At 36.3% G+C, this 25,657-nt stretch overlaps 3 protein-coding genes across 9 annotated transcripts in view; 1 reads left to right on the forward strand and 2 right to left on the reverse strand.

Annotated features, from left to right (window-relative positions):
- Positions 1–10,866, reverse strand: part of LOC118273236 (nuclear factor of activated T-cells 5) — a 76,368-nt gene extending 65,502 nt beyond the window's left edge. For 4 of the 5 annotated variants that reach the window (XM_050695853.1, XM_050695839.1, XM_050695845.1 and 1 more), the window contains exon 1: positions 10,367–10,865. In XM_050695853.1, the coding sequence (XP_050551810.1) occupies positions 10,367–10,445 (79 nt within the window). In that variant the 5' untranslated portion in view covers positions 10,446–10,865. Of the gene's footprint in view, positions 1–10,366 lie in introns of all 5 variants that reach the window. The other variant, XM_050695837.1, reaches the window with a different exon arrangement.
- A 487-nt stretch (positions 10,867–11,353) lies between these two features.
- LOC118273237 (chromobox protein homolog 5) lies at positions 11,354–14,794 on the forward strand. The gene is made up of 5 exons (XM_035590104.2): positions 11,354–11,575; positions 12,309–12,434; positions 12,836–13,028; positions 13,128–13,234; positions 13,348–14,794. Exons 1-5 carry the CDS (start codon positions 11,477–11,479, stop codon positions 13,402–13,404), a joined length of 582 nt encoding a protein of 193 aa, XP_035445997.1. The 5' UTR covers positions 11,354–11,476; the 3' UTR covers positions 13,405–14,794.
- A 1,916-nt stretch (positions 14,795–16,710) lies between these two features.
- Positions 16,711–25,657, reverse strand: part of LOC118273235 (dedicator of cytokinesis protein 7) — a 37,839-nt gene continuing 28,892 nt past the window's right edge. For 2 of the 3 annotated variants that reach the window (XM_050695861.1, XM_050695866.1), the window contains 15 exons: positions 25,438–25,607; positions 25,007–25,141; positions 24,212–24,352; positions 23,633–23,791; positions 23,057–23,233; positions 22,247–22,420; positions 21,754–21,884; positions 21,144–21,315; positions 20,132–20,312; positions 19,487–19,614; positions 19,198–19,263; positions 18,615–18,731; positions 18,155–18,243; positions 17,423–17,569; positions 16,711–17,028 (listed from right to left, as the gene is read on the reverse strand). In XM_050695861.1, coding sequence (XP_050551818.1) covers positions 16,989–17,028; positions 17,423–17,569; positions 18,155–18,243; positions 18,615–18,731; positions 19,198–19,263; positions 19,487–19,614; positions 20,132–20,312; positions 21,144–21,315; positions 21,754–21,884; positions 22,247–22,420; positions 23,057–23,233; positions 23,633–23,791; positions 24,212–24,352; positions 25,007–25,141; positions 25,438–25,607 — 2,027 coding nt within the window. In that variant the 3' untranslated portion in view covers positions 16,711–16,988. The remainder of the gene's footprint in view (positions 17,029–17,422; positions 17,570–18,154; positions 18,244–18,614; positions 18,732–19,197; positions 19,264–19,486; positions 19,615–20,131; positions 20,313–21,143; positions 21,316–21,753; positions 21,885–22,246; positions 22,421–23,056; positions 23,234–23,632; positions 23,792–24,211; positions 24,353–25,006; positions 25,142–25,437; positions 25,608–25,657) is intronic. The other variant, XM_050695862.1, reaches the window with a different exon arrangement.

Consider the following 25,657-nt stretch of genomic DNA (forward strand, 5'->3'; position numbering starts at 1 on the left):
TCTTTTGTCTTTTCTCTATTATAACATTTTTATTACCTACATTTATTTATTTCTGTTCTATTGTTTACATTACTTAATGAATCTGGGAACAATAATAGTGTTTAAGTACCTAATCTTCAATATTCCACCTAGTTTCCTAGACAGGACCACGTGCGTTCTGTTACCGTGCCGTCTTGTGCGCTTGCGTAATCAAACACAAGCGACAGACTGTGCGTACGACCAATTCTATTGGCGAGGCACCTCACATCAGATTGAATGATTAAGAGGTAATTTAACATGCAACGAACGAACTGTGTTGTCCTACAAGTTTCAAATCAGAGTCCAAGTGGTTTGTAGGTCAAAATACTCGTTTACGATAAGCCTTACTTTATTTTATCAGCTCATATAAAATTACCATAGTAAGTATAGGTAATTAACTCATTAATACACATACAGTTTGGTATTGCTATAAAAGCGATAGATAATAAAACAAATTTAATAATAACTACTATCCTAAAAGGGGATAAGTTATCAACAAGTTATCTATTTATATCGGTAATTATAAAAATCAAAACATGAAAAGATCACGTGCATATCAAACTCTGATGTAATAGGTAATTTTAAATACTGAAGATTATTATTTGTACTTTGACAAATGTATGTACAAGCTTCACAATCCACTAGATGACAAAAACGGTTAGAAGTTAGCCATTGTGTCTACTTTTTATAGGAAAATCATTGATTAACATATTTTTTATTTGTATTCTTGTTGTTTCCTTATCGATTCTCATCGTATACGGAAGTTCTTAGAACTTGAACGCCGCTAGACGCGGCAGTTGTTTCTAAACACATTTTCGTAATCTATTGATTAAAAGCTATGACGTAAGTTTTGTAAATAACTGAATAAATCTTTCTTTTGTAGTACAGGACCCAGAATGTCTCCTTGAGGCATCCCATAAAGAATATTGTAGGCTGAGAAGACTAACAAGGTTTTAATATTTATTTACTTGAAATACGTCAATATGCTGCCCTAATTCTCCAAAATATGGCCCGAAAACCATATAAACGTTACTTGGAATAAGTAATTAATCCGCAACAAGTAGATACGTCCCTATTTTCAGTAATGCGAAGCCGTCTAAGGTTTGGCTACATTCAATACATTATTATAATTTTGATAGCAAAAAAGCAATTAGAATTCTTTACTATAATGAAAAAGGCAATCTGAAAATATGATTCTTTGAAGTCAATATTGAAATGTTTCATAGAATTTATAGGTCTTGTTTCAGCCTCATTCTGTTTACCTTGTAGCCTCAGTACTAAGATAACATAGGTGAGCTTGTTATCGTAGGCATGTTAACAGGGGATCGTGTTATTAAAACATTTTAACAGTAGTAGACTTCACTGTCACGTTACTGATCATTTATTGCTTTAGATTAATTTCTAATCATTATTTTCTCATGACCTTTTCTCAACTAGATCGTCACTGTTGTAATATATTTGTTTGAATAGTAGCAATGTATTGATGGTTACATCTTTTGTCTTTTGCGATTCTCAGTGTTCGTGTTACATAAAATGTTTGTATTCTAATTCGATGTACCGCCTCGTATTTGTAGTCAAATGATACGAATGGTCACCGACCGCTGCAAGGCCTGCAAGCATTACTTCACTTAACCTTACTAGTTAATAGTTGATCTGTGCGGCAGAAACTTAGTAACGAGCACGAATTCTTCTGATAATTTACTTGCCTGTTAACATTTACACTACGTTTTCGTGTTTATATTCATTCTAATTGTCTTGTCTGGCCTGTCTCATTTTGTGTCCTTGGCTTTTAGTTGTTTCATAATTATTTCGTCAACCTTCAACGCCTTAATTCCTTTATTTTCCTTCCTGAACAAGTACTTTGGATAAACTACAGAGTTAATTAAAGTGTATTAGGCTTCAAGATTTATGGAGGACCATTACCATGTCTTTATTTGATTGATTCTCTATTATTTTCTTTAGAAGGTAGCTGTGTTCGTAAATAATAAAGTTAAACTGGTATAATTTGGATTAACTATTATCCTAGATAGTCATTAGGAACGAGATGAAATAGCGTATTCTTAGCTAATTACGCCGAAGTCATTTACCACACGTCTCGTATTAATATAGATTAAACGAGTACCACAAATACTTGCGCAAAAATTACGCAATATGAAGGAAGTGTTAATTCGTTAGAACAATTATTTGTTTTGTCTTTATGTATTGTACACTCTCACTGTTTATTGTAGCATTATGCCACCATCACGGTACCATTATCTTTTATATTACAAGCATCCATATTTTATTTTCAGTCATGACGAGTCTTGCGCTATGCAATGATTTTTTGCCATATTTTTTTGTTTTCCTTTTATATTAAACGTGTGACTTCTTGTGAATATTATAGGGTATGTGTTAACAACAGTGGATTTACTTTATTAGCGAGTAATTTTAAGTTTTCGGATGTTTGGAATCAGTTTGCAAGTTCAAAATTCTGTCTGCACTTGTAAGTCACCTGTAAACAACGAATATTGTTACTATTTTGAAATTGTTCTGAATAATACAACATAATGAAGTAAGTCAGATTGATTTACTAGACTTCTACCAAATTTAGTGACCAATTCTACGTAACTTAGGCGGAAGCGTATCACAATCGATCACTAAAAATCACACATGACAGTATTAACAGAGTGCTAATCAAAATACAAATTAGGGATTCGATAATAATATTAAAGTTAATATCGAGTTGGAGCCGAATTACATTAGCGACGCGGCATGGGGCATTACATAACGTATTATCACATTCATGGCAGGAATAAACTGGTCCGTAATATGGATTTAATGACGTCGAAGATACCGTTTTTCCTTACTGGACGAGATATTTAATATCAGTACCTTAAAAGCAAATTGAGAAGATACCACGACCAAAAAGTCAAGACACGATACAAAACAGATAAAACATGTAATTATTTAAGACCTATAAGAAATTAATTACGTCACGTTTTCAAAAATGCTTTTTGATAAAAAAAAAACAAGTAATTATCTCATTTAAATGATTTCGGCGCAGAACATTTTGTTTATAACCTTCAGATGTAGGTCAACAAACATACCTAATAGAATCAAATCAAACAATTTGGATGCAAAATCAGCATTCATAATAGGGTCTAGTTTTAATATGTTTTCTGCAATAGACCGTCCATCACCTTATTTTGGCCAATTTTTGGGTGAATATGGAATTAAACGATATGGAGGTCAATTCTCAATAACTGTATTGAAGTTTTTATGCAGTTTGTGACATCAGAGGATATTTGTCAATAACGCTCGACCGACCCATTTCTCCGGTCAACGACACTTCATTCATGTCGGACCTAAATTGGTTATCTTATCATTGGCTTCCCTTTTGTGTTTAATTAGATACAAGTGATACAAGATAGCACTACTTTGTATATTTATTATTGTGGCTACTCGTGTTTTCATGTTCACGAGTGCTTTTATTTACCCATATGTGTCATTGCAATAGCCGAAATCGGCTAACTCAAATACTCGTTTGGGGGATTTTGTTTTACAATAAACACTTATACTTTTTATATGTATATGTAGTTTGTTATGTCCTGCAATTGCAGTTTAATGAAGAATCAAAGAGCAAATAGCGTTTACATTCTAGAACCTGATCTCGACAGAGATTAGCAAACACGTTTGCTGTTGGCAAACGGGATGATTTCTCGACTTCGAAAAATCCTGGCTTTACTAAAAGGAATGCTCGAGTGGTCCCTGTTAAAGTAAATCAAATCCAATGTACTTTTACTTAAACATCATTATGTTCTTAAGAATCCATTGTACGCGAGGAACAATGTAAGTGGGTATAATTGTTTATATATCAAACGAAATATTAATACCACTTAGACTAAGTGAAGTTTATTTTAGTTCGTCTCGGTACTAATATAAAGATATCTAAAGATGAATTTACGTAAAATGAAATCACTTCCCAAGTGCGACACACTTAAATAATTTTAGATGTTTCCAAAATGATTTATGTCACAGTTGAGTAAGACGCGCTTTGTGTCTAGTTCGGATCTTAAAATCCTAATTAAGACTAATTAAAATAAAGACGTTCGCGTCTCGCAATTAAAAGAATTAAACAATTACCGGAGTCAATGACCATAGAAAACATAGTCAGGTGAACAATTCGGTGCAAACTAGTTAGCTCATCATTTGACCGACGCGTGCGTATATCGAGTCTGTAAACAGAGCGGACTGCGCGGGCGCCATTCTGACCTCCGATAGTGGTCCCTGGTGATAAAACGGCAGATAACTTGGGACTCGAGGGTCGCTCCACTGACAACGCGTCTTATTTAAACAGTCAGAGACACTACACGCATAGTGTTAAGTAACTACTTTTACTAAACACGTTTACATAACATTTTAAGCGAACCGTCGCGGACGCCGTGTTCACTCTGAAATTCGGATAAATCTGCCTATCAATTACAACGGTTACACGGGTTGTATACAATTAAAAAGATATCAACAATATATAACCTAAACATATTGACGCACTAAGACTTGTTCTGATATTATGAAACTGATAAGATCTCTTTTCTGGAACAATTTCGTATAGCAACCGATTGATATCAAAAATAAGAAGAGGCATTCGATCAAGGAAATATTAAACGTTAAATTTTGATCAGTTCTCGTGAAAGAAGCTTAAAAAATTTATGGGTTGTCTAATTGGACGAGCTTATGATGGAAATAGAACAACATTCGTCGTACTTGGAGGCTCATTATTTCTAAGCTGAGAATTAAAAAGTACCTACCCACCTGAAATGTTGGTAAATAAGATAATTTATTAAGCTTTCAGAAATGATTGTTGCCGTGTCCGTTTACCGAAATAGATCTTACAAAATATAACATTTTCGGGTACTTACACATTGTTTCCTAAGCGCAAATATTAAACCTTTGGTAAAAGATTCACCTGACGACAAATTATATCAATACAAACAAGTTTGTTTGTTGAGTTTTGACGAATTTTCAACCGGAATCAGTTAAGAACGTTTCTTGAAATCAGTCCTTTGATGTTGTAATTATAGCAATGATATTAAGCGTTATATAAACCCGCTGAATAAATATAATAAAGTTATTACGTCCATCGAGTATAATTATATTGTTTGTTTGTTCGTCGATCTAGATCGTTGGGTCGAAAATTACATCAACGGATATTGAAATATGGAGGGCGTTATGTCTTGTCTCGGAAACTACGTAAAACGCAGAAATTATACTGGAGTAGCTGCTTTGGCACCGAGTAATTGTGAACAATTATAATTATTTAATTGAACATAATATTATTCTTATTTTTTGAATTTGGTATTTTACACGTGTAAGCTGAGCGCTTGTTTTTGTAAAGAAAATTAATAGTAGCATAAATATCGCTTTTTCTTAAGCTTAATCTTTTAAGACCCGTCAATTATTTATTATTTTTGATAGAAAGCATTTTCTTGCCTAATCTTTTAATTTGATGAGGATCCGATAACAGTAAATTGAGGGGATAATACACACCGTAACTAAGCGCCTTTTCCTCGAATTGATTTTAATTTTGTTTTTATTAGATAGATAATTTTTAATAAACAGTAGGCACCAAAGATGTTGCCGTATTTTTTTATTCTAACTATCTAATAAGGATATTTATTTAGACCCTTTTATTCAAAAAAGTACACACACATGACTAAATGGCGACTTTTTAAGTTCTGTCTTGCAGGTAAATTGATATTTGTTTTGAAAGATAGTAGTTCTTGTAGATAATAATTTGGAACACAATTTGATAAAAATTTCATTGCAAAACCTTATCTCTGGATGGTTTTTAGATTGAGATCAAAAAGGCAGTCGGACAGAAGTTTATCTTGACTTGAAATCGGTCAAATAGGTTTCAGGGTTAGATTGCTTCTGTCTGGGTTTAATGCAAATTAATGTAAGAGAAACTGGTAGGGGGACTTGTTTTTTGAGATAAGATCATAATGCCTTTATTATTATTCACAAACAGCTTATCCATTTCCGGACTATAGGCCTTACAAGTCACGTATTATTAGAGTTGTTAACCATAGGCCAAGTATGTACTATCGGTATTTTAAATTAAACAAAGTGTGAGCTAATTATATGTCTGTTATGTAATGCGAATACGTAGTAATTTATTCGAACCATTTATATTCCGGTAAAAATACAGCACAAGCAGACTTACACCGGTCTAGCCGAACTAAATCTATAAATAAATTACCTACAATGAATTTAATTATTTTTACGCAAATAGAGTTGAGTATTTACAATGTTTCGTCCAAATGGCAATTGAGGAATAACTGAGAAGACTGCAACAATGCGATCGTGTCAATATGATCAATATCGAGTAGGGGAGGCGACAGTAACGATCAATTGACGCAGGCGCCATCAATCGAAACAGCATCGACGCCACACCGCTTAATTAAAAATTCAATACAAATAACAGGCCACTTGTAACTAATTCCAATTATTCAAAAACTGGACGAGAATAACTATAAAAACTTGTTACATGAGGTGAAAAAAAAAAAAATTAAATTTTATATATAGAACAAAAACTTAACGTATAATAGTGTAGACGCTAATGTGTAAATATTTAGCGAGATATCCGGTTTGTCATGCATGTGTGTCGTGGTCTCTACGTCATTCGAGTAGCATCATCGTGGCACCTGCATTACGCGTACATCAGGACAGACAGAGGCTACTGGTGAACTGTTCTAATCTAAGTGACATGTTGACAAGAAAAATGACTGTAATAATGCTATTAATCAACTTCACGCTTCGTAGTAAACTACAAAAATGTTACTGAAAGTATTCTACCAACCGCATGCAGTTCTGAAATTCCAAAAGGATCCGAAAAAATCGTAAGCCGCCATCATCTTCTAAAAGAAAGCTGAGAATTTCAGAACATTTAGTAAACAACTAAACTACCTACCTAGTTATTGAATTTTATTGCAGTCATCAAACATTTGCAGACAAATCTCACGAAGAAACGAAACGCTCGTCTTATCAACCGTTTCTTTACAGATTTTACAATTTTATTGGTTTAGGAGTTTAATTAAAAGATAAACGGTGTTCGTTCCACGTGTTCCGAGTCAATTGAGACAAATGTGCTCCTAAGGTGTGGCCCAACGGACGGTGGTGTCGGTGTCACCTTACTTCTGTAATGTCATTTCCTTCGGGTCAAGTACTACTCGACTCTAATTAGAATTACCTGGTCTTTGGGGAAATAAAGTATGTAGCTTCGAAACGCTAAACTGCAATGCGTCTGGTTTGTGGTAGTTATCTTAATTTGTTATCTATGTCGTGTTACAGACATTTCTTGAAAATTCTTTCTTTAGATTCGATCCGGAGCTGCGGATTACCTAGCGGGTTTACCGGGGCTCCGGCTCGAAAAGCAATAGTAGGAACGGCGTGGTTTTTAGTCACTAAAAGTCTGACACTCCCTCTCGCCTCGCTCAAGGCAGTAGAAGACATTGGATGATTTTCCCCCCTCATAAAAAGGGCATCAAATTCACCAGTCACACCACTAACAACTAGTTTTCATATTATAGAATCAAACTGTTTAGTCGTAAAATTAAATTATAATTTTGTTTCAAGTAGCAGTGCACTGGTGTTCATAAACGATAAGAATTTCGGAGAGATAAAAAATGATAACTATTGTAAATCTGAATTACGTGTAGGCTGCCGTGTAGTTCAGTGATACTTATCTCTATCACATCCGATCGCTACAATTTTTAGAGACATCACATTTACAATTTTGAATTGTTTTAAGACAATAATGTTGATCTAATAAGATTGTTTTAAGGGGGCGAAATCATCCAATGACTTCTCCCGTCTTGGGCGAGGCAAGAGGGAGCCCATGTAACCCGCTAGGCAGTCCCTAGCTCCGGGACGGCATTACGATATATGGTGGTAAACGAGTGAGTAGACTAATCATCTGTCATTAAGCAATCTGTGCTGCTCATGCTCATGGACATTTGCAACATCAAATGAGATACAAGTGTATTTTCTGTCAGTCAGTTGAAGATTTTAGGAATGCTATTTATAGGGTTAGGCCTCCAGTAACGTAATAAGTTCTAAGTTAAAACAATCAATAGAAGTCTTACAATTGAAGAGAATCACCAGCGTTGATTTATAATGGTTTAAATTAATTATTTTCAACAATAACGTAGCTAGAATGTATCTTTACTTATTTTGTTATTGATGGCAGTACTTCTGTATTAAGTGCGGATCTTCAGTACTTCGTTTCGTAATCTTAAAGCGTATAATAGTAATCCAGTACAAGTTATCAGATGACTCATATAGATAACGATTACAGTAGAACATCATGAAAAATCATTGTATAATGTTATCAATGTTTTTCAAATTCTTACGTTGTCGCATCGGCCGATGTTATATGACCATCGAGGTGAATTATGGAGTTTCCTTTTTTGTAGAATAGGAGCTAACGAGCAAACAGATTGACGGTTAGTGATTAACGCCCGTAATAATAGAGTTCGTTGTTAATTTGGAAAAGCTAGGTAAATCTACTGTTGATTCTGAAACTAGACGTATACATATAAACGGATACTTCAAGGCCACTTAGGTTCACTCTACGAAAGCATAAAAATGCTGCAGTGCAGGAATAATGGCGACGGCTTGTGAGGCTGCGTGCGAAGAAGAATCACAATTTTCGTCACTAATTATGATTTTACTGGAGTTAATAGCATTTTGGTAATAATATCAATAACATAGAAATTAATCAATTGTTTTCTAACTAGGTACACATCATTTAAACACAAATAATGACGATCGTCATTTTAAAATTGATGTCGAAGCAGCACCAGTAAAACATTGTAACAAATTAAAAGTTGTTGGGATCAATAAAATGGCGTCCAATGAAACTCGATACGATCCACTAGACAGAGTTTATCAGTGACAGACAGTGAAGTGAAAAGTAATTTACAAGCAAGTAGGCAAATACCTACGATCCTTGGATTAATCAAGTGAAATATGAGGCTTAGTTAAAACTGAGCGATACTTGACCTAGATCAGTACGAAAAGGGATAACAGAGTAACAGGATCGCAGGAGTTTTGTAAAGAAAATCTTCCTAGTAAGAAGAGTTTAAATAAAAAGGAATAACTATGGCTAAAACTTAAAATTCATCGTAACTAGTTAGGTAGGTATTTTTTTTTCATAAAATTTAAATGGGACGTGTGAAGCTGTGAAGTTACCAAAGACAGTGCCAAAAGACACAAAACTCCATGGAGTCCCTAAATCTGAAGAAAGAGTTACGGATTGAGCTGGGAAGAAATTATGGCGCAACATTACGGCCGGCAACGAATTTCAAGTTTCTGTCTATCCAGTTATAACTGGATTCTTGCGTGCTACAGAATATTGTAACGACATTTTAATCGGGAAAGTAGAAATCGTACAACCGAAGGCCGCAAGGGCGGCCCAACGTAATAGACTAGTTAATAAAAACCTTGTTGTCTAGGGTGAGTCGAAAAGGTGAAGAGCCTGATATAGACATTAATGGACAGAAGTAGACAATTTTGTAAGTACCTCGGTATGTAATATTCAGGTGGGCAACCTGTAAAACGCTGACACGCTTGTATCGGGCGATTCGGGCGCTATCATGCTATGGTAGTCGAAATGTCTAGTAGACGAAAAATGCAACATCCTTTGGGTACACTGTTTAGTGTCTACCTACAGGATGTTTGACGTCTCTTGTTTTGTCGGTTATCTGGGTGATATAGTGTCCAATAGGAATACAGCTGGACTGCATGGTCAACTCAATAGCGATATATGGGTACATATAGATACGATGGAGGCATATATCAAACCGCTTATGCGGTTTATAGGCACCTAACTACCCACTCAAAATAATTTTTATTCTCATGGCATGTAACAGTGAAGAGATGGGAGCTAGATAGGTCCCAAATAAATAAAGGGTTGTGGTAAGTAGACCAGAAAGCCTGATATTTTATTTTTGAGTAACGTCGCGTCGTCGGTAGATAAGTCGTCGGCGGCAATAAAAACTACAATCTACACAGCTTTTACGCAGTTACAAATGTATTTTACGAATGAACAGTCGTAGGAATGTACGATTATTAGTGATATGTTTTCTTTGTTAGCCTAATTACTTAGATAATACGAGAGCCGATTAGGCCTCGGTCCGCGCGTCGTTGAATATTAACAGCTGACATCGTTCCTCCCATTATTTAGAAGAAGATATCATTTTAGAGGTAATGAATTAATTTGAAGTTGGTTAGTATGTGATAGTGTTAGCCACTTAGCCAGGAAAGTTGTTGATAACTAAAGTAGGTAATTAAAAAAAGCGGACCTTACCTCTCGCACCATTCCCGTGATTGACCGGCGCTCCGTTCACTTTGATCGGCCTTCCGTCCGCAGTACATTTTAAAAGCATATTTCCAACAAACAAAACATTCACCTATTACGAGCCATCCGATACAGTCAAAACAATAAACTTCGTAAGCACGATTGAAAACAAAAACACGCAATGTAGTTTTTTCTTTCGCGCCAACCGATTGGTTGTCACTCGTGACGTCAAAAGTCAATTTGAAACCACTCGAATGGACACAAAACTTCGTGTTATCTTTTTCAGTTCAGTTAATGTAACAAGTTGTTTATTTAGTTCACACTACACGATTAACAACACTGGTAGATATATTTCATATCAAATAGCACAAATTTATACGTGATCCGTTAACTGTATTAGAATACACACACTCAACGCAACAGGCTGGCTGATTGACTGAAATGAAAACTGCTGCGGATTGCGATACGGCTCACGGCTGGTGCCGTGTTTTGATTGATAGAACAAGAAAAAAATGAATGAAACAAGTGTGAAGTTTGTCACGAGTGCGTTATCGTTATCTCACTCTTTCCAATGTTGTGGCAAAGAAAACCCGGTTTGCATGACCATTTTAAGTCATGAATCGTATTACAAAAATCAAATTGCTATGAATCTACAATTTCTTTAATATTAGGCTAATACACATTTTTTACTTTAAAGGGATTTGTACATTTTAGTATGAATTTATCAGTTATCAGTAGACAAAGATAGAAAATGAGATAACAGTTTCCTTTGTTATTGTCGGTTATGTTGGTAGTTTTGGTGTAAATGTTGCCATCAAAAAGAATTAACGCAACTTATTTTAAATTAATTTTATTTTATAAAAATTCCAATATTAAATCTAACAAATATAAAAATTAAATAGTATTGTGAGCAATGAGTATAATTATTTAATCTCTAATTAAAAAATATTTACTATTTATTTATATTGACAAACGCCGTGCGTCGGCCATCGACTCGACTGTCTCGGCTTCTTGAGACGCCATTTTAAGAAATTTCACGACGGCTGACGCTTCGTTACGGTAACCGTGTTTTGCCATTTAATTATTTCTCTGTAAATTATTACATAGAAAAGATTTAAAATGGGTAAAAAGGATAAAAAAGGTGATACAAGTGAGGCATCAAGTGAAGAAGAATATGTTGTAGAGAAGGTTCTCGACAAACGTACTGTAAAAGGCAAGGTAAGAATTCCTTATTTTACTATTTCTACAAAGTTTGATGTTTAAAATTAACTATACATAATGAACATGCTAGTTTAGTAGGTAATGTTGACTTATTCCTCAACCAGGTTGGTTAGGCACTTGTACTAATTTGTCGTGGTGTTTATAAAGTATCGGCAAAGCGGTAACCTTTCATTTAATACCATACCTACAGCTGGTGATGCTTGCCACTTGGCATGGTGTTTGTTGACCATGACTCGACAAAGCACCAGTAGCAGCTGCACTGTAGGAACACTATAAAATAGGAGACATCACAAAAATACACGCGAACCTTCTATGATAACAAACACAATACAACTATCGATAGATAGAAAAACAATACTCAAAGTTCAACTGCTTTTTAATTAATTTCCTTCAATTACAGTACTAAACAAACTCAAAAACAATTTACTTTATCAGAACTCTCCTTATAAACATTAGAGTACTATACATATGTATACTAGAAGGAAACATTTATCTGCAGTGCAGTAATATACAACTTTCCTTGCATACAATTAATCTGAACTAGTGCACTATGGTTGGTTCATACTGTACTAAGACATTCACATTCCCATTCATGATTATATCACTCATAACGGCAATGTGACCAAAGCTAGTTAACATATTGAAAAATAATTGCAACAGTGTTAATATTCTAAGCGAGTTCTCATCAGTAACATTCAATTTCATTGATTCTACCATATCTGTTTACCAGGTACAATACCTGCTGAAATGGAAAGGTTACAAGGAGGAGGAGAGCACATGGGAACCAGTGGAGAATCTCGACTGTGAGGAGCTGATTAAGACCTTTGAGGAAAATAGGAAGGAAAAAGAAAAAGAGGTTAGGGAAACTATCAGTATTCTGGGAATTAAAAATGGTATTTTTGAAATGCCTATAATTTAGTTTAAAATCATTAAAAACAAATATTTTGAATGAGACTTTTTCTATAGTCGTTCTATCTGTGTATATTTTAATGAAAATTAACATTTTAATGTCCTTCCATAGCCTACTATACAATTTCGTTAACTTTATAATTTACAAAATATCCACAAGATTAGTGTTGTCTTATCTATTCTATTCAGTTGTGATAATAAACCAGAACATGTGTGTTTATTGTGCTACATGTTTTATTATTAACTTTGTTTGGCTACTATGTCACTAACCATTCAGTGAGATAAGGTTGACAGAGTTATACATTAAGTTATATGGTGTACATTAATCACATTATATTTTTTTTTTAGCCAAAAACTAAGAAACCAGAAGACCGTGGCAAAAAACGAGTCCGAGAGTCCAGTGAGGAGACTTCCTCTGGTCGCAAGGGCCGTGGCACCAGTGTATCATCTGCTGACGACCACAAGGACTCCAAGAGGGAACGCAAGGAAGACAAATCAAAGTCTGGCTTCGATAAAGGGCTGAAAGCTGAAAAGATTATAGGTACACATTATTTTATTATTATCAATAAAGAATAATAATATAGTTTGTGTTTGTAAACACTGCAAATAGGGTATAAACTAATGTGTTTTGTGTTTCTAGGTGCATCAGATGCAACAGGAGAGCTGATGTTTTTAATTAAATGGGCTGATTCTGATGAGGCAGAGCTGGTGCCTGCTAGAGTAGCTAATGTCAAGTGTCCTCAACAGGTATGTATTTAAATAATACATGTTATATAGATAAAATTAAAAACAAATCTAATGATTGTAACATTAGATGAATGAGAAAATGTTTTTACTTAGTTATTGTATCTTGTTTGCAGGTGATTGCTTTCTACGAAGAGAGGCTTACGTGGCACACGCCGGCGGAGTCAGAATGATATAGAATCGCATGTGGCATGCCGAGTATCCGATATGGCGGGGACTACTTCTACGTCCGCGCCTTGGAGATTCGTGAGCGTCAACGCCACATATAACACGCGACGCCAAGGAGTGTTACATGCGATGCATCTACCATTTAAATAGTATTCATAATAATGTTATTAATATTGAAAGCTATAATGTGAGAAGATGTGGTTAATTTATGTTGGATAGATTCCCTCGGACAGAGTCCGATTTTGTGTATTCTTGTGAATGTGTAGTTTATAAGCAATGTTTTGTGGCAGTAGTGGGTCACCGGCTTCATCTTTTCATCATTTGCATATTAGGCTTGGTATATACTTAGATATTTCTTACATGTCAGGTAGATCTTAGCTCTGTAGTAAGTAAATACAGGTGAGTTTCATCACTGTCTAAACTTGATCGTGCAACAACATTGAATAGATTTATTTTTATACAGATACAGATGAAATTTGGATTGTGATTAACGAGTTCCTGTATATTTATTTACTAAGGCAATTTTTCTCAAAAGACTTCTCTCACTTCTTCCAGTGATTTATAAACCATGTAATGTGTTTTTTTGTTTCTAGTAACAAGATTTTTTTGTACTTTAGTGTAGTACCAACTAATGTTACAAGCTGAAGAGATAGATCTCTCTCTGTGTAACAGTTTCATGTGATTTAGGTACGGAAACAGGCTAAAATATAGCCCATGTTTATATTTTTGCAAGAATTCAGAGTGAGAAGCAAATAGAAACTTAGAGACTTATACTAAATACATAATAATATGTTAATATAGCTGGTGTATGCTATGCAGGTATCATATTTATTCGTAAATTTTATAATCATTGACAAATATGAGGTGGCATGATTATAGTGTTTCGGTAAAACTACTTAATTACTTACTCATCACAAGTAACGCTTAGTTTCGTGTTATAGAGCGTCTAGAGTTGGCGAATGCGTCGCTTGCGAGCATGTTGGGAACTGCGCACTAACTGTATATAAAACAAGTTCACGCGCAGTTAGTGATGCGCTCAAGAGCGGTGCATTCTTTAGGTCAGAATGTTCTATAAGGAAAACATTAATTAATTTTAGTAAGTAAGTGAAGATTGTTTTAAGTAATTTAGTATTTGAATATTACAAACTTATAGGCTGCTAATGGTAACTTCAAACAATCTTCAGATTTCAATGGGAAAAAATTACTAAGATGTGATTATAAATCTTAATGCCAACATAATAAATGAAAATGTCGATTGGTATCTCGTAACTGTAAATGTTTTTTTTTTTTATTACAATTGACATGTTTCTATTCTGTAGTGTAACATGGACTTATATAATTTAGATGTTTATTATTATTATTGAATAGGAATAAAATACGAATAAATACGATAAACGGTGGTTTTATTGATTTCTTTATATGTAAGATAATAATCTAATATATAGGGGAGATAGTTGAATTTAATATTACATAATCTTGTTTATATTTATTCAAGTTTCACTGACTATTGATGTATATAAATAGGTTAAATGTGTGCATTATACTAATTCTATAGTAAGATACAAAAATAATAGACACATAGATACATTTTGATTAATATTCAACTCTTAATATCTATAAAAAATACTGAAAAGTGTAAAGTAAGATCATAGTGTATCTCGCACCTTGGCCAAATTCACGCATTCACCTATACGACTCATACAAGTATGGTCCCTCCACATTCCAAACATAAGGTGACAAGAGGAAGATATAAACTTAAAACAAGATATTGATAATGATTAGTTAACATTCGACAACTAATCGCCACACACTTGCTCCCTGGCCATTGGTTAATGACTTCTGAAAAAAACTGCTGATTGGTTTAGCAATGTTTTACAAATGAGAAATCACGTTAAAACAATCAAATAAGAATACATAGGTCTTAAGGTAAACAGTCGAGATTATACACCTTTACTAAATAAATAAATAGATATACAGAATTGATATTTCAAACAAGTTGTTAATCCTAAATACAAGTAAATTTTTTTGATTGCATACTAAATAAATAATAAAAGGTGTTCTAAAATTATCTGCCAGTCTATGTTTATTTAACTTTTTTATGTTCTCACATTGAAGTAACTGGTTCGTGGTACGAAATTCCTTCACTATTGTAATCTTCAAACACAACATTACTAGATAATTTTTAAAATCCTTATATATTAGTACAGTACAAACAGATCACTATAATATAAGTAAGTTTGTTCAATACCATACAATAAAGTGCAAGCTCTTTATAGTAAAGGCAGTAAAGGATCCATTTATGATCCTTAAAAATATAATAACTTATAATATAAGGTTATATAAAAACTTTCACATCGTTTATAAAACTTCCACATTGAATGATAAACAAATAATATACTATTTGATAATATTTATTTCTTGTATTTGTCTTCCAACAAATACATTTGGAGTTAAATGAAAATAATACTTTGGGAAATACATATTATTATATGAGGGTCACTATGTAATAATACATTGCACCCAAGACGATTTATTGACTAGAGCAGTCTATGTTTATATGATATCTTTCGTGAGATATACTAAATTAATTGTATTTTTCGGCTTATTCATGTATTTATTTGATGAGGGACTCGACCACTTTCAAGCCATTAGAGACTTCTTATTCATGAGCAGCATTCCGCGAGACACGACGTCGATCGATGATAATTACGTGATTAAGCCGAAAAACTTAATTAATTTAGAGCAGTCTAGTTAGAGAAATAACGCAGTTTTAAGAGACATTAATAATATTTCGTTTCTAAATAAGTATCCAGTTATTTAACACTGGCCATTTTACCTAATTTACATTAAATTACAATCAATCAAAAGTGAATTTCGTTAACAAGTAACCAGTTGCGAAAGCACTGGCCATTTTAGTTAACAATCAAAGTTTGTGCGCGAATATAATTTCGATAATTTTTGTGAATACAATTTCGATTATTTTTATATCTACATTATTCGTTATTTATCGATAAATATTAAACGAATAATAATTCTTATATGTTATTCGATTTTCGTTGAATCGTGTCAAGGTATGCTTATACATATTGCTATGTATTAGATACATGATTCTATATTGCACTGATACTACTAGTGCCACGCCACAACTCGGTATGATTTAATAAATCATTACTAGTAAGCACATTAGGTATTTGGAACTGTAAGAAAATACATTACAAAATCAGTTTCACAAATTCCCTTGAAATTCAGAAAGGCTTATTACACTTGTGTAGTAAAAGACACTTGAACACTTAACGTGTAGTTGCAGTGGCATCAATCCATAGATTCTTGTTCATTTTAATAACAATAATTGTTCATATAAAAGTATTTTCTAAACATAAGAAATAAAATTTATAATGGAGTGGGAAAGAGAGGACATCGGTGTTCTCTTCTATAGCGCCACTTCTATTCAGGAATAGAAGTGGCGAAGTTGATGGACTAACACGGGCTGTTGATAATGCTATTCTCTATACTTTAAGTTTAAGAAATAATTATAAAATAACAGTAGGTACATAGACGGTGGTTATATGACGTCGTTGGTGCGACCGCTTCACGCTTGATACTTGTAGTCGTGTTTGCTCAGGCCATTGCTGGAATAAGAAAGAACACATTAGCGTAACATAACAATACACCTACCAATATGTATGACTTGATACTTTATTTTCATTAGTAAAGGACTGGACCTGACAAAGCAAAAGACAAGCATATTGATTAAAAGGTTGTTCCTATTATTGTTCTTTTTTATGTATCATTTTTTTTTATTTTTATTTTTGAGGGGTGAAAATCATCCAATGACTTCTCCCACCTTTGGCGAGGCGAGACGGAGTGTCAGACTCTTACTGTCTAAATACATATTTTTTTATGTATTTATCTAGATGAAATAAACATTTAATTTATTTTCTTTTTTTTCAATAAACTTAAACTTTGATATGTAAAAGTGTTACCTATTCTCTATATAATTATTGTATATATTGATGTATGTACCTGAGTTGCGCGACGTGCCCGGGCGTGGCGTGTATGAGGGGCGCGAGTCTCTCGGTGAACCGCTGGAAGTTCCGCTCCAGCTCGCGCTGGTACTCGCGCTGGTCGCTGCCGATCAGGTTCTTGTTCTTGCGGAGCGCGTCGTGACATCTACACAGAACAACACAAATATACTGTAACTTTCGTGAGACATACTAAATTAATTATTATGTTATCGGCTTACTCAGTAGCAGCGCGACAATCGCCGCGTCGTGTGTCGCGGAATGCTGCTCATGAATAGGAGCCTCTAGCATGGCTTGAAACTAGTCGAGTTCCTCGTCAAAACGTCACGTGAGTAAGCCGATGACATAATAATTAACACAAATATAGTCACGTCTTTTATTCTCGAAGGGATAGGTAGAGGTGCACGTTACGGCACGTAATGCTACTGTACAATGTACACCCACTTTTCACCATTTGTGTTATAAGTCCCATGTAATAGGGTGACCCTATTGCCATACATATATCGGGCACATTTACAAACTCCGTGCTACTGCTATGAAAAACTAGAAATAGCCCAGTTATGTTTGCCAGACACGGGAATCGAACCTGAGACCCTTGCCCGGAAGGCGCACTTGCGGCCTCTTGACGGCGGTAACCTTTTTTTAAAACCCCGAAATATATTATTCAAATATCAACCTTACACTGTTGTAAATAAAGTTAATTTCTCTGTAATTACAGCGAGGATACACTTACTTCTTGGAGAAGTCTTTGAAGGCGAGTCGTAGTTTGTTGGTGAGTCGAGTGGGAGGCTGCGTGCCTTCGGCTACTGGAGCTAGGAACACCTGGAACAATGCCATACTTGTATTGTAGACAATACGAGGAACATGCTTAACCAATTTAGGCAGAAATTCTTTTCTTTCTTAATGAAAAAAATCATTTTAGGATTTTCTCCTGTGTTGTGGGTGCGTTTACTAACAATACACAGAGACCGGAACAACAATTTGTAGATTACACAAAGAGTTGCTCCGTGCGGGAATCGAACACGCTACACGTTGCACGGCAGCCAGTTGCTGAGCCACCGCGTCAACCGTGCAGACATTAATGAGATTATCATAATCAACATATTAAATAAATTTTCAAAGGATCACGGATGGTAAGCGATCAGCACTAACCACATACAATGTAATGAATATTGAATGGTGTTATAAATTACCTGTGCGAGTTCGAGCGGGCCCTGGTTGACGGTAGTACCGATGCATCCTTGTACCACCATCTGCAGCATCTTCGGGTCTGCTGGCTCCTGGCTGGTGGCTGCCGCTAGCTCGTTGATCTAGTGAAAAGAAAAAATAATAAATACTGAGTGGGTTTTTTAATCAAAAACCGTAAATCTTGTGACTAATTTAATTTATTTATTAATCAGATAACAGTGATCCATAATGGTTAGTAACAATAGGAACTTATAAACTATGTTAGTATCAAAATGGTTAGTAACAAACAAGACTTACTTTATTTTACGCCTCCCACAACGATGCTCACCCAGAGCGAGTGTATGGGACACTGATACCTGCTTGCCACTACCTTCAGTATGTCGTTGCTACTGCCGCGTACCCTGCCCAGCAACTATCGCACTCAGGAGACATTTAATCATTACTTAAACTATTCCTTAGTAACGATTTTGTTCCGAAAACAATTGCTAAGGACTGGGTTAAGTAACCATTAAATAACTCTAAGTACGGCGGTATGTCTAACAAGGTGATACTAAGTAACCAACTAGAAAAGAGAGTTTGAGCACATACCTTCTTCTGTATATCTTCAATCGCAACTTCGATGGGCGTCAGTATTATTTGCGTTCGTGATACCACCTGGAACAATGAGAAATTACAATTAATGAACTTAAACTAAATATCTATAGAATAGAATCAGGCATCATCTATCAAATAGTATAAAAGGAATGAAAACTAAAAATCTATTGTATTGTGAAATGATGAAACATACGCAATTTTCAAACTTATGTTCCAATAAAGTTACACTCAAAAGTAGACCATTATGTATCAACATTAAAGTTAATTTTTGAAGCTACATCACCTGTATCCGAGTCTTGACGTAGGGGAAGTGGTGCGCGGTGGTGAGTATGGTCTTCCTCTTGCACTGCTCGGCGATGTCGCCGTGCGCGCGCCCGCCCACCGTGAACGGCGTCGCGTACATAAAGCGCTCTGTGCCACATAACGATACTGTTAGCACATGTAGTTTTTATACATACATACATACATACATAACCTCACGCCTGTCTCTCTTCGGTGGTAGGTTGAGACAATGGAACGCCAATTGCTACGATTCTTACACACTTCTTTCGCTTCATCAACAGTCATCAGTCTTTTCATGCATGCTCGTCGGTTAAAGGTACTTTCAATTTGGCCCTTCTTATTAGTAGTAGTATTTTCAATAAATGACAGAAAATTTTAAGAAACAACAAACAAGTTTTTTTAATAACAAAAATATAAGGAGGTTTAATATTCCTTAGAAATACCGCTTATAAAAAATCGTTATACCTAACAATTTTTTATCCCTTGTTTATTTTTTTGTTGTCTTACTAAATAATGTAACACTTTAGTAGGTAATTCACTTGCAATATAATATTTTTAAAAAAAGGTGATAAATAGATTATTTATCACTAACCTTAATTCAAACCCCAAGCATCCACAACACCTAACAAAACAAATCAAAACTCACTAATATTATAGTTCTTCTCGTACTGCGTGACGCGCTTGCGCAGCTCGTGCGGCTCGAAGTATGGCTCGACGTACGTGATCTGGATGTACGCCTTGTCCGCGTCCAGCGTGCTCGCGTCCACGATGTTCGAGTCCTTTATTATCACCACGTTGTCCGCGCCGAAACGGGCGCCGTAGAAGTTCTGTACAACAACATCATTTAGGTTATTTTACTAAATACTATTTACTTGTAGTTTACATAAAAATACAAATAATATTAAGTATTATCTGAGTATTTGATCATAAGTAGAAATAAAATAATTCGCTGATTTACGCCTGAATACTGAAGTGCTACTCAATTTTAAGTTGTACTTAAATATCGTGCTATCTCTGTCATTTTATAACGAATTGATAGCGACAGAACTGGTCTTGAGTGCGTGTTAAAATTGAGTAACGTTTGAGTATTTGGACAGTGTTGGAATTTATTGAAATAATTATCTCAGAATTTTAGCTATTGCGTTGCGTCTCTGAACGTCATTTAAGAATACCTTTCCATAACTATTTCTAAATAAATAACAAGAACTTTTCATTCGTAATAATTGTCAATGAAGTTTCATGTTCTATTATACATGTACACTATTAAGATAAGCGTTAACAGGCCCGCATCATACGCACCGCACACATATGCAACGAATTTTAGTTTGTCTTGTATAGAAACTCATACAACTGCGTCCACTGATCCGCATCGTACGGACCGCATCATCGGCAATGCCTACATGCGATGCGCACCGATGACGTCATACGGAATGCGTGTGATGCGTACGATGCGGGTCTGTGGACGCTTACTTTAGGGCTAGTTCAGACTTGCGGGAACAGCACGGAAACCGCGCGGGAACGGTGCGGGAACAGCGCGGTTATGTCTGAACGATTACTTAATAACTCATACAAATAAGACCCGCGCGATTTCCATGCGATTCTGAAATCGCGCGGTTCCCGTCGTGTCTGAACTAGCTCTTACTCTCTTCAGATCGTACCTCGAGCCTGCTGAAGATCTCGGGCAGCTTGGTGAGCGCGTGTTCCTTGTAGACGAACTCCTCCCCGTCGAGGTCCCCGAAGCGCGCGCCGTAGAAGGACACGCGGAAGTACGTGCCGAACACTCGCTTGCCGTGCAACTGCTCTATGCGGGTGAACGCCTCGTTCAGTTTGCTGGGGGACGAATGTAATATTATTATTAAGTGTGTGTGCTTTTTATGGTGGATGCAGGTGGCGGCGTGTCGTTCTACGTGGAGGACTAAGGGGGAGGCCTTTGTCCAGGAGTGGGGGTCTCTCGGCTGATGATGATGATGATGATGTGCTTTTTATCCCCGAAAGGGTAGACAGAAGTGCACATTACGGCACGTAATGCCGCTATACAATGTACACCCACTTTTCGCCATTTGTTTTATAAGTCCCATGTAACAGGAGGTGAGCCTATTGCCATATACTGGGCACAATTCCAGACTCCGTGAGTCAGTAGTAACTGAGAAATGATACAAAAACCGAAAAAAGCCCAGCAATACTTTGCCCGGCCCAGGAATCGACCACTCGACCACTCGAGTACAACCTATACACGATAACCCTCCTTAACTATAAGTTTCGACATACCTGTGTATATTAGCGAGTTTCTTATAGTCCCTGTGTTCCTCTGCGATGGGGATGAGCACCTTGTACACCTCGTTGACCGTCTCGTACATACCCGCGGTCATCAGCTCGCTCGCCGCGTGCTCTAGGAGAGCCTGGGAAAGGACGAGTTATGGATCACGTAATTTATCAGGAAAGTTCAATTTTTAGCGATGTACTAATGGCAAAGAAGTGGAGGACTAAGGGGGAGGCGTTTTTTCAGCGGTGGACGTCTCTCGGCTAATGGTGATGACGATGATGAATGGCAAAGAAAGCAATATAAAGGATTTAGAATATAATGGTATTAATGTTACTTAAAAATGTCTTTTTGAAGTTATTGTTGCTATAAACACGATTAAAGACAACTTTTATGTCAAACAAATTTGATGACTGTTATCAGATGAATATGAATGATAGATAGATTAAACTGAAAAGTTATGGTAGAATACTGGAGTTTAGTGTTTGGTGTTTCTCTTACCTGTAGTTCAAGATGCGTGAGATGATGATGTAGAGCATCAGCGCAGCTCTCGTCGAGTGCATTGTGTGTGACCCGGGCCAGTAGCTGCGCCCCGCGGCCCCCGGCCTGGGTCTGCTCGGCCACCAGCGCGGCCCCGTGCACCAGGCACATGCCCGCCTCCGTGTGGTTCGAGCGCTGGACAACATTTAAGGTTTACTTATACATATTATTAGACCCCCGGCTGTGTTTGCTCAGCCACCAGCGACGTAAAACATTTACAAGACTGTCCATATCTATGACTTTAGTCAAGCCTTTGATCAAGTAAATTACCCTAAAAATCATAATAAAACAAAAAGAAAATACAAAATACTCGACTTCGAGACGTTTTGACAATATACAATACGACTTATATTGCTTATTGCCAAATAAGCAAAGTCATCAAACCATATACATTAACCTTTATGATAACTTACCATGGGGTACCACAAGGTTCAATTCTGGGCCCTTCACATTTTTCATTACTTACAATTATTCAACACTTAAACTACAGAAGATATTTAAACACCAAACATTACATATTAGACAAAATACGATACAAAACAACTTTTATTACTAGGTACCATAGAACTGCTAGGGAGTGGAACTCCTTGCCGGAGTCTGTGTTTCCTGATGGGTATAACCTGGGTGTCTTCAAGGCCCGAGTGAATAAGTTGCTTATGGGCAGACGTGCTCCATCGTAGGCCGCATCATCACTTACCATCAGGCGAGATAGCGGCCAAACGTCGGCCCATTAAACATAAAAACAACTTTCAAAAAGTTCATAGGCCATACCTCCATATGTTTCTGTGCCATGTTGTTGAGCCAGGTGAGGCGGAGGTCGGGGCTGTGTTGGTACCCGCGCGCGATGCGGTGCATGAGGTCCAGCAGCATCTCCGGGTCCTCCTGGAACTCCTTCATCTTCACCGTGTCCGACAGTATCATGTGCAGGTTGAACACTAGGTCTTTCACCTGGAAAAAGATTTTTAAAACATTACATTTTAACTTCATACAATTATTTTTTTTTTTTTTCAGGGTTTTAGCTTATGCTTAACCTTTATTACTCCCAAAAAGTCGGCTATCTATTGGTGAAACAGTTTTTTAAATTATTTCAGCACTTTTACAAACAGAAAAAAAATTCTTCTTTCTTTATCTATTCTCTTTTCTTTTTTTATAAAATGTTGTCCCATACTAGGATTTCCTCCTGTATTGTGGATGCATTTAAACAAACAATTTCACATACACCTAGACCCGGAACAACAATGTGTGGTTTACACAAAGAGTTGCTCCGTGAGGGAATTGAACCGAACTACACGTAGCGAGGCAGTCGGTTGCCCAGCTACCAAGTTAGTAATGTAGTAGATATGTTACCTGCTCCGGGAACGTAGTGTCAGCTAGATCGGAGTCATGTTCAGCGTACACGAGTATAGTCTTCAGCGCGCGGCGGAGTGACTCCTCGCTGAAGGTGGTGGACGTGCCCACCAGCGAGGACAGGGACATCGTCACCTGCATCTTCACACGGCTGAAATTCTGAGCAAATTAATAGGAAGTTAGTTTTTTGAAGTATATATATTTTATATAATAATATTGAGTAAGAAGAAACCTTTTCTTAGTAGTGGGATAGATATAGATTGATGATAATCATTAAGGTTGAGCCACGTTAGGACCTTTTCTGTGCCGCAAGTACATTTACAAACACATTATAATTACCAGTTCTGAAATAAAAATGTCTAAGCATGCATAATAACAGGTTATTTAACTGTGTAGTCAATATAAATTCCTAAAAAAATATAATTTTTCAATTCTTGAAATAAAAAGTTTATTATAAACATTTGTAGACAAGTGTCTTATTTATGAAGACATTTAGTATGAAAAATTATGTTATATTCTAGATCTTCTATTTAGATTAATAATAGTGGTAACAGCCCTTTCTTCTATCAGTGTACTCACGTTCCCGAGCTGGTAGTGCTGCCTCATGAGTGCGTAGAGCGTGGCGGAGGCGTGCGCCCGGGTGGCGGCGGACAGCGCCGCGCAGTGGCGGAGCAGGACGCGGCAGATGCCAGACTCCTCGCCGCAACACGACCAGCCCAGCTGGACACACCACGGTTATTCACATTAAAGGAAATACACATATTTTTAATTTAATCGTATCGTCACACCTTTTTATCCACGTAGGGGTAGACAGAGGTACATATTACAACACGTAATGCCATAGTACAATGTACATGTATAAATATTTTTAATTTAATTTAGACATAAAGTTTATAACTATGACTTAGTCAGTTGTGTTTGTGTGAGAAATAAAATTGGTCCTATAATACTTCCTTAGTTTAACTTAGACAAAAAGTTTATAACTATGACTTAGTCAGTTGTGTTTGTATGAGAAATAAAATTGGTCCCATAATACTTCCCTGTGGCAGTACTGATTAAGATTATTAAGCTATAATGTAATTTCAGTATTGTACTTTATTTTATATAACATATTTTAGATGTTATTATATAGGTAAGACATAATAATAAGGAGATATAAAATATTTATAAACCTTGTTTATGACTTTGCTGTACCATATATTATCAAATGCCAGATTAAGGTCCAAGAAAAGCTTTTTTTATGGAATAAGTCGACAAATTAGCAGACAGATCACCTGATGGTAAGCAATCGCCGCCGCCCATGGACACTTGCTTTGAAGAGAGTTGTCTAATCTATCAATAACAATGTATTGTAGTTATGTTTATTACATTTACCTTGACAATGAGCGCCCGGAGCGTGGCGAACATGTGTTGCAGCACGGTGCCGCTCTGGTTCCGCTGCAGCGCGCGCAGCACCACCTGCAGCGCCGCGCTGCATACTGCCTGCCCGCACTCCAGGCTGGCGCACGACTGGGGGACGTAACATTTTCGATATAACTCATAAAATTCAGTGTTTAGTGTTGTTAATATAATAAAAACAAAGTCAATCTTCTTAACACTTTTTTCAAAACGTCAAGAGCTGTTTCTATGAATTTTGCATGAAAAAGAGCCATATATAACTAAATCCGTTATTAAAGAGTACATAACATTACTTTTGAATACTTTAAATACAAGTTATCGATACTTCAACAGAATTTTATTTTAAAACAAGCCAATTTTTAGTTATAATGCCCTTTCAATATTAAGAAAGGAAAATAATTACAAACCTGCACAATAGTATCCAGTGCTTGCAGCAGTGTGAGTGAGACCTCGGCAGCGAGTGCAGCAGCCAGCGCAGGCTGCGGTGTGGGCGGGGCTCCGCCCTCGGCGCGGGCTCCGCCCCGCCACAGGTCCTTGCGCCAGCGCTCGCGGCGACACGCACCTACACCCGACACACCTAGCACTCACTTTCATATCTCGCCCGCATTCGGGGAACTATTTAGCCAT

The sequence above is a fragment of the Spodoptera frugiperda genome, chromosome 1 (genome assembly GCF_023101765.2).
Source record: "Spodoptera frugiperda isolate SF20-4 chromosome 1, AGI-APGP_CSIRO_Sfru_2.0, whole genome shotgun sequence".
In the NCBI taxonomy this organism is placed as follows: Eukaryota; Metazoa; Arthropoda; class Insecta; order Lepidoptera; family Noctuidae; genus Spodoptera; species Spodoptera frugiperda.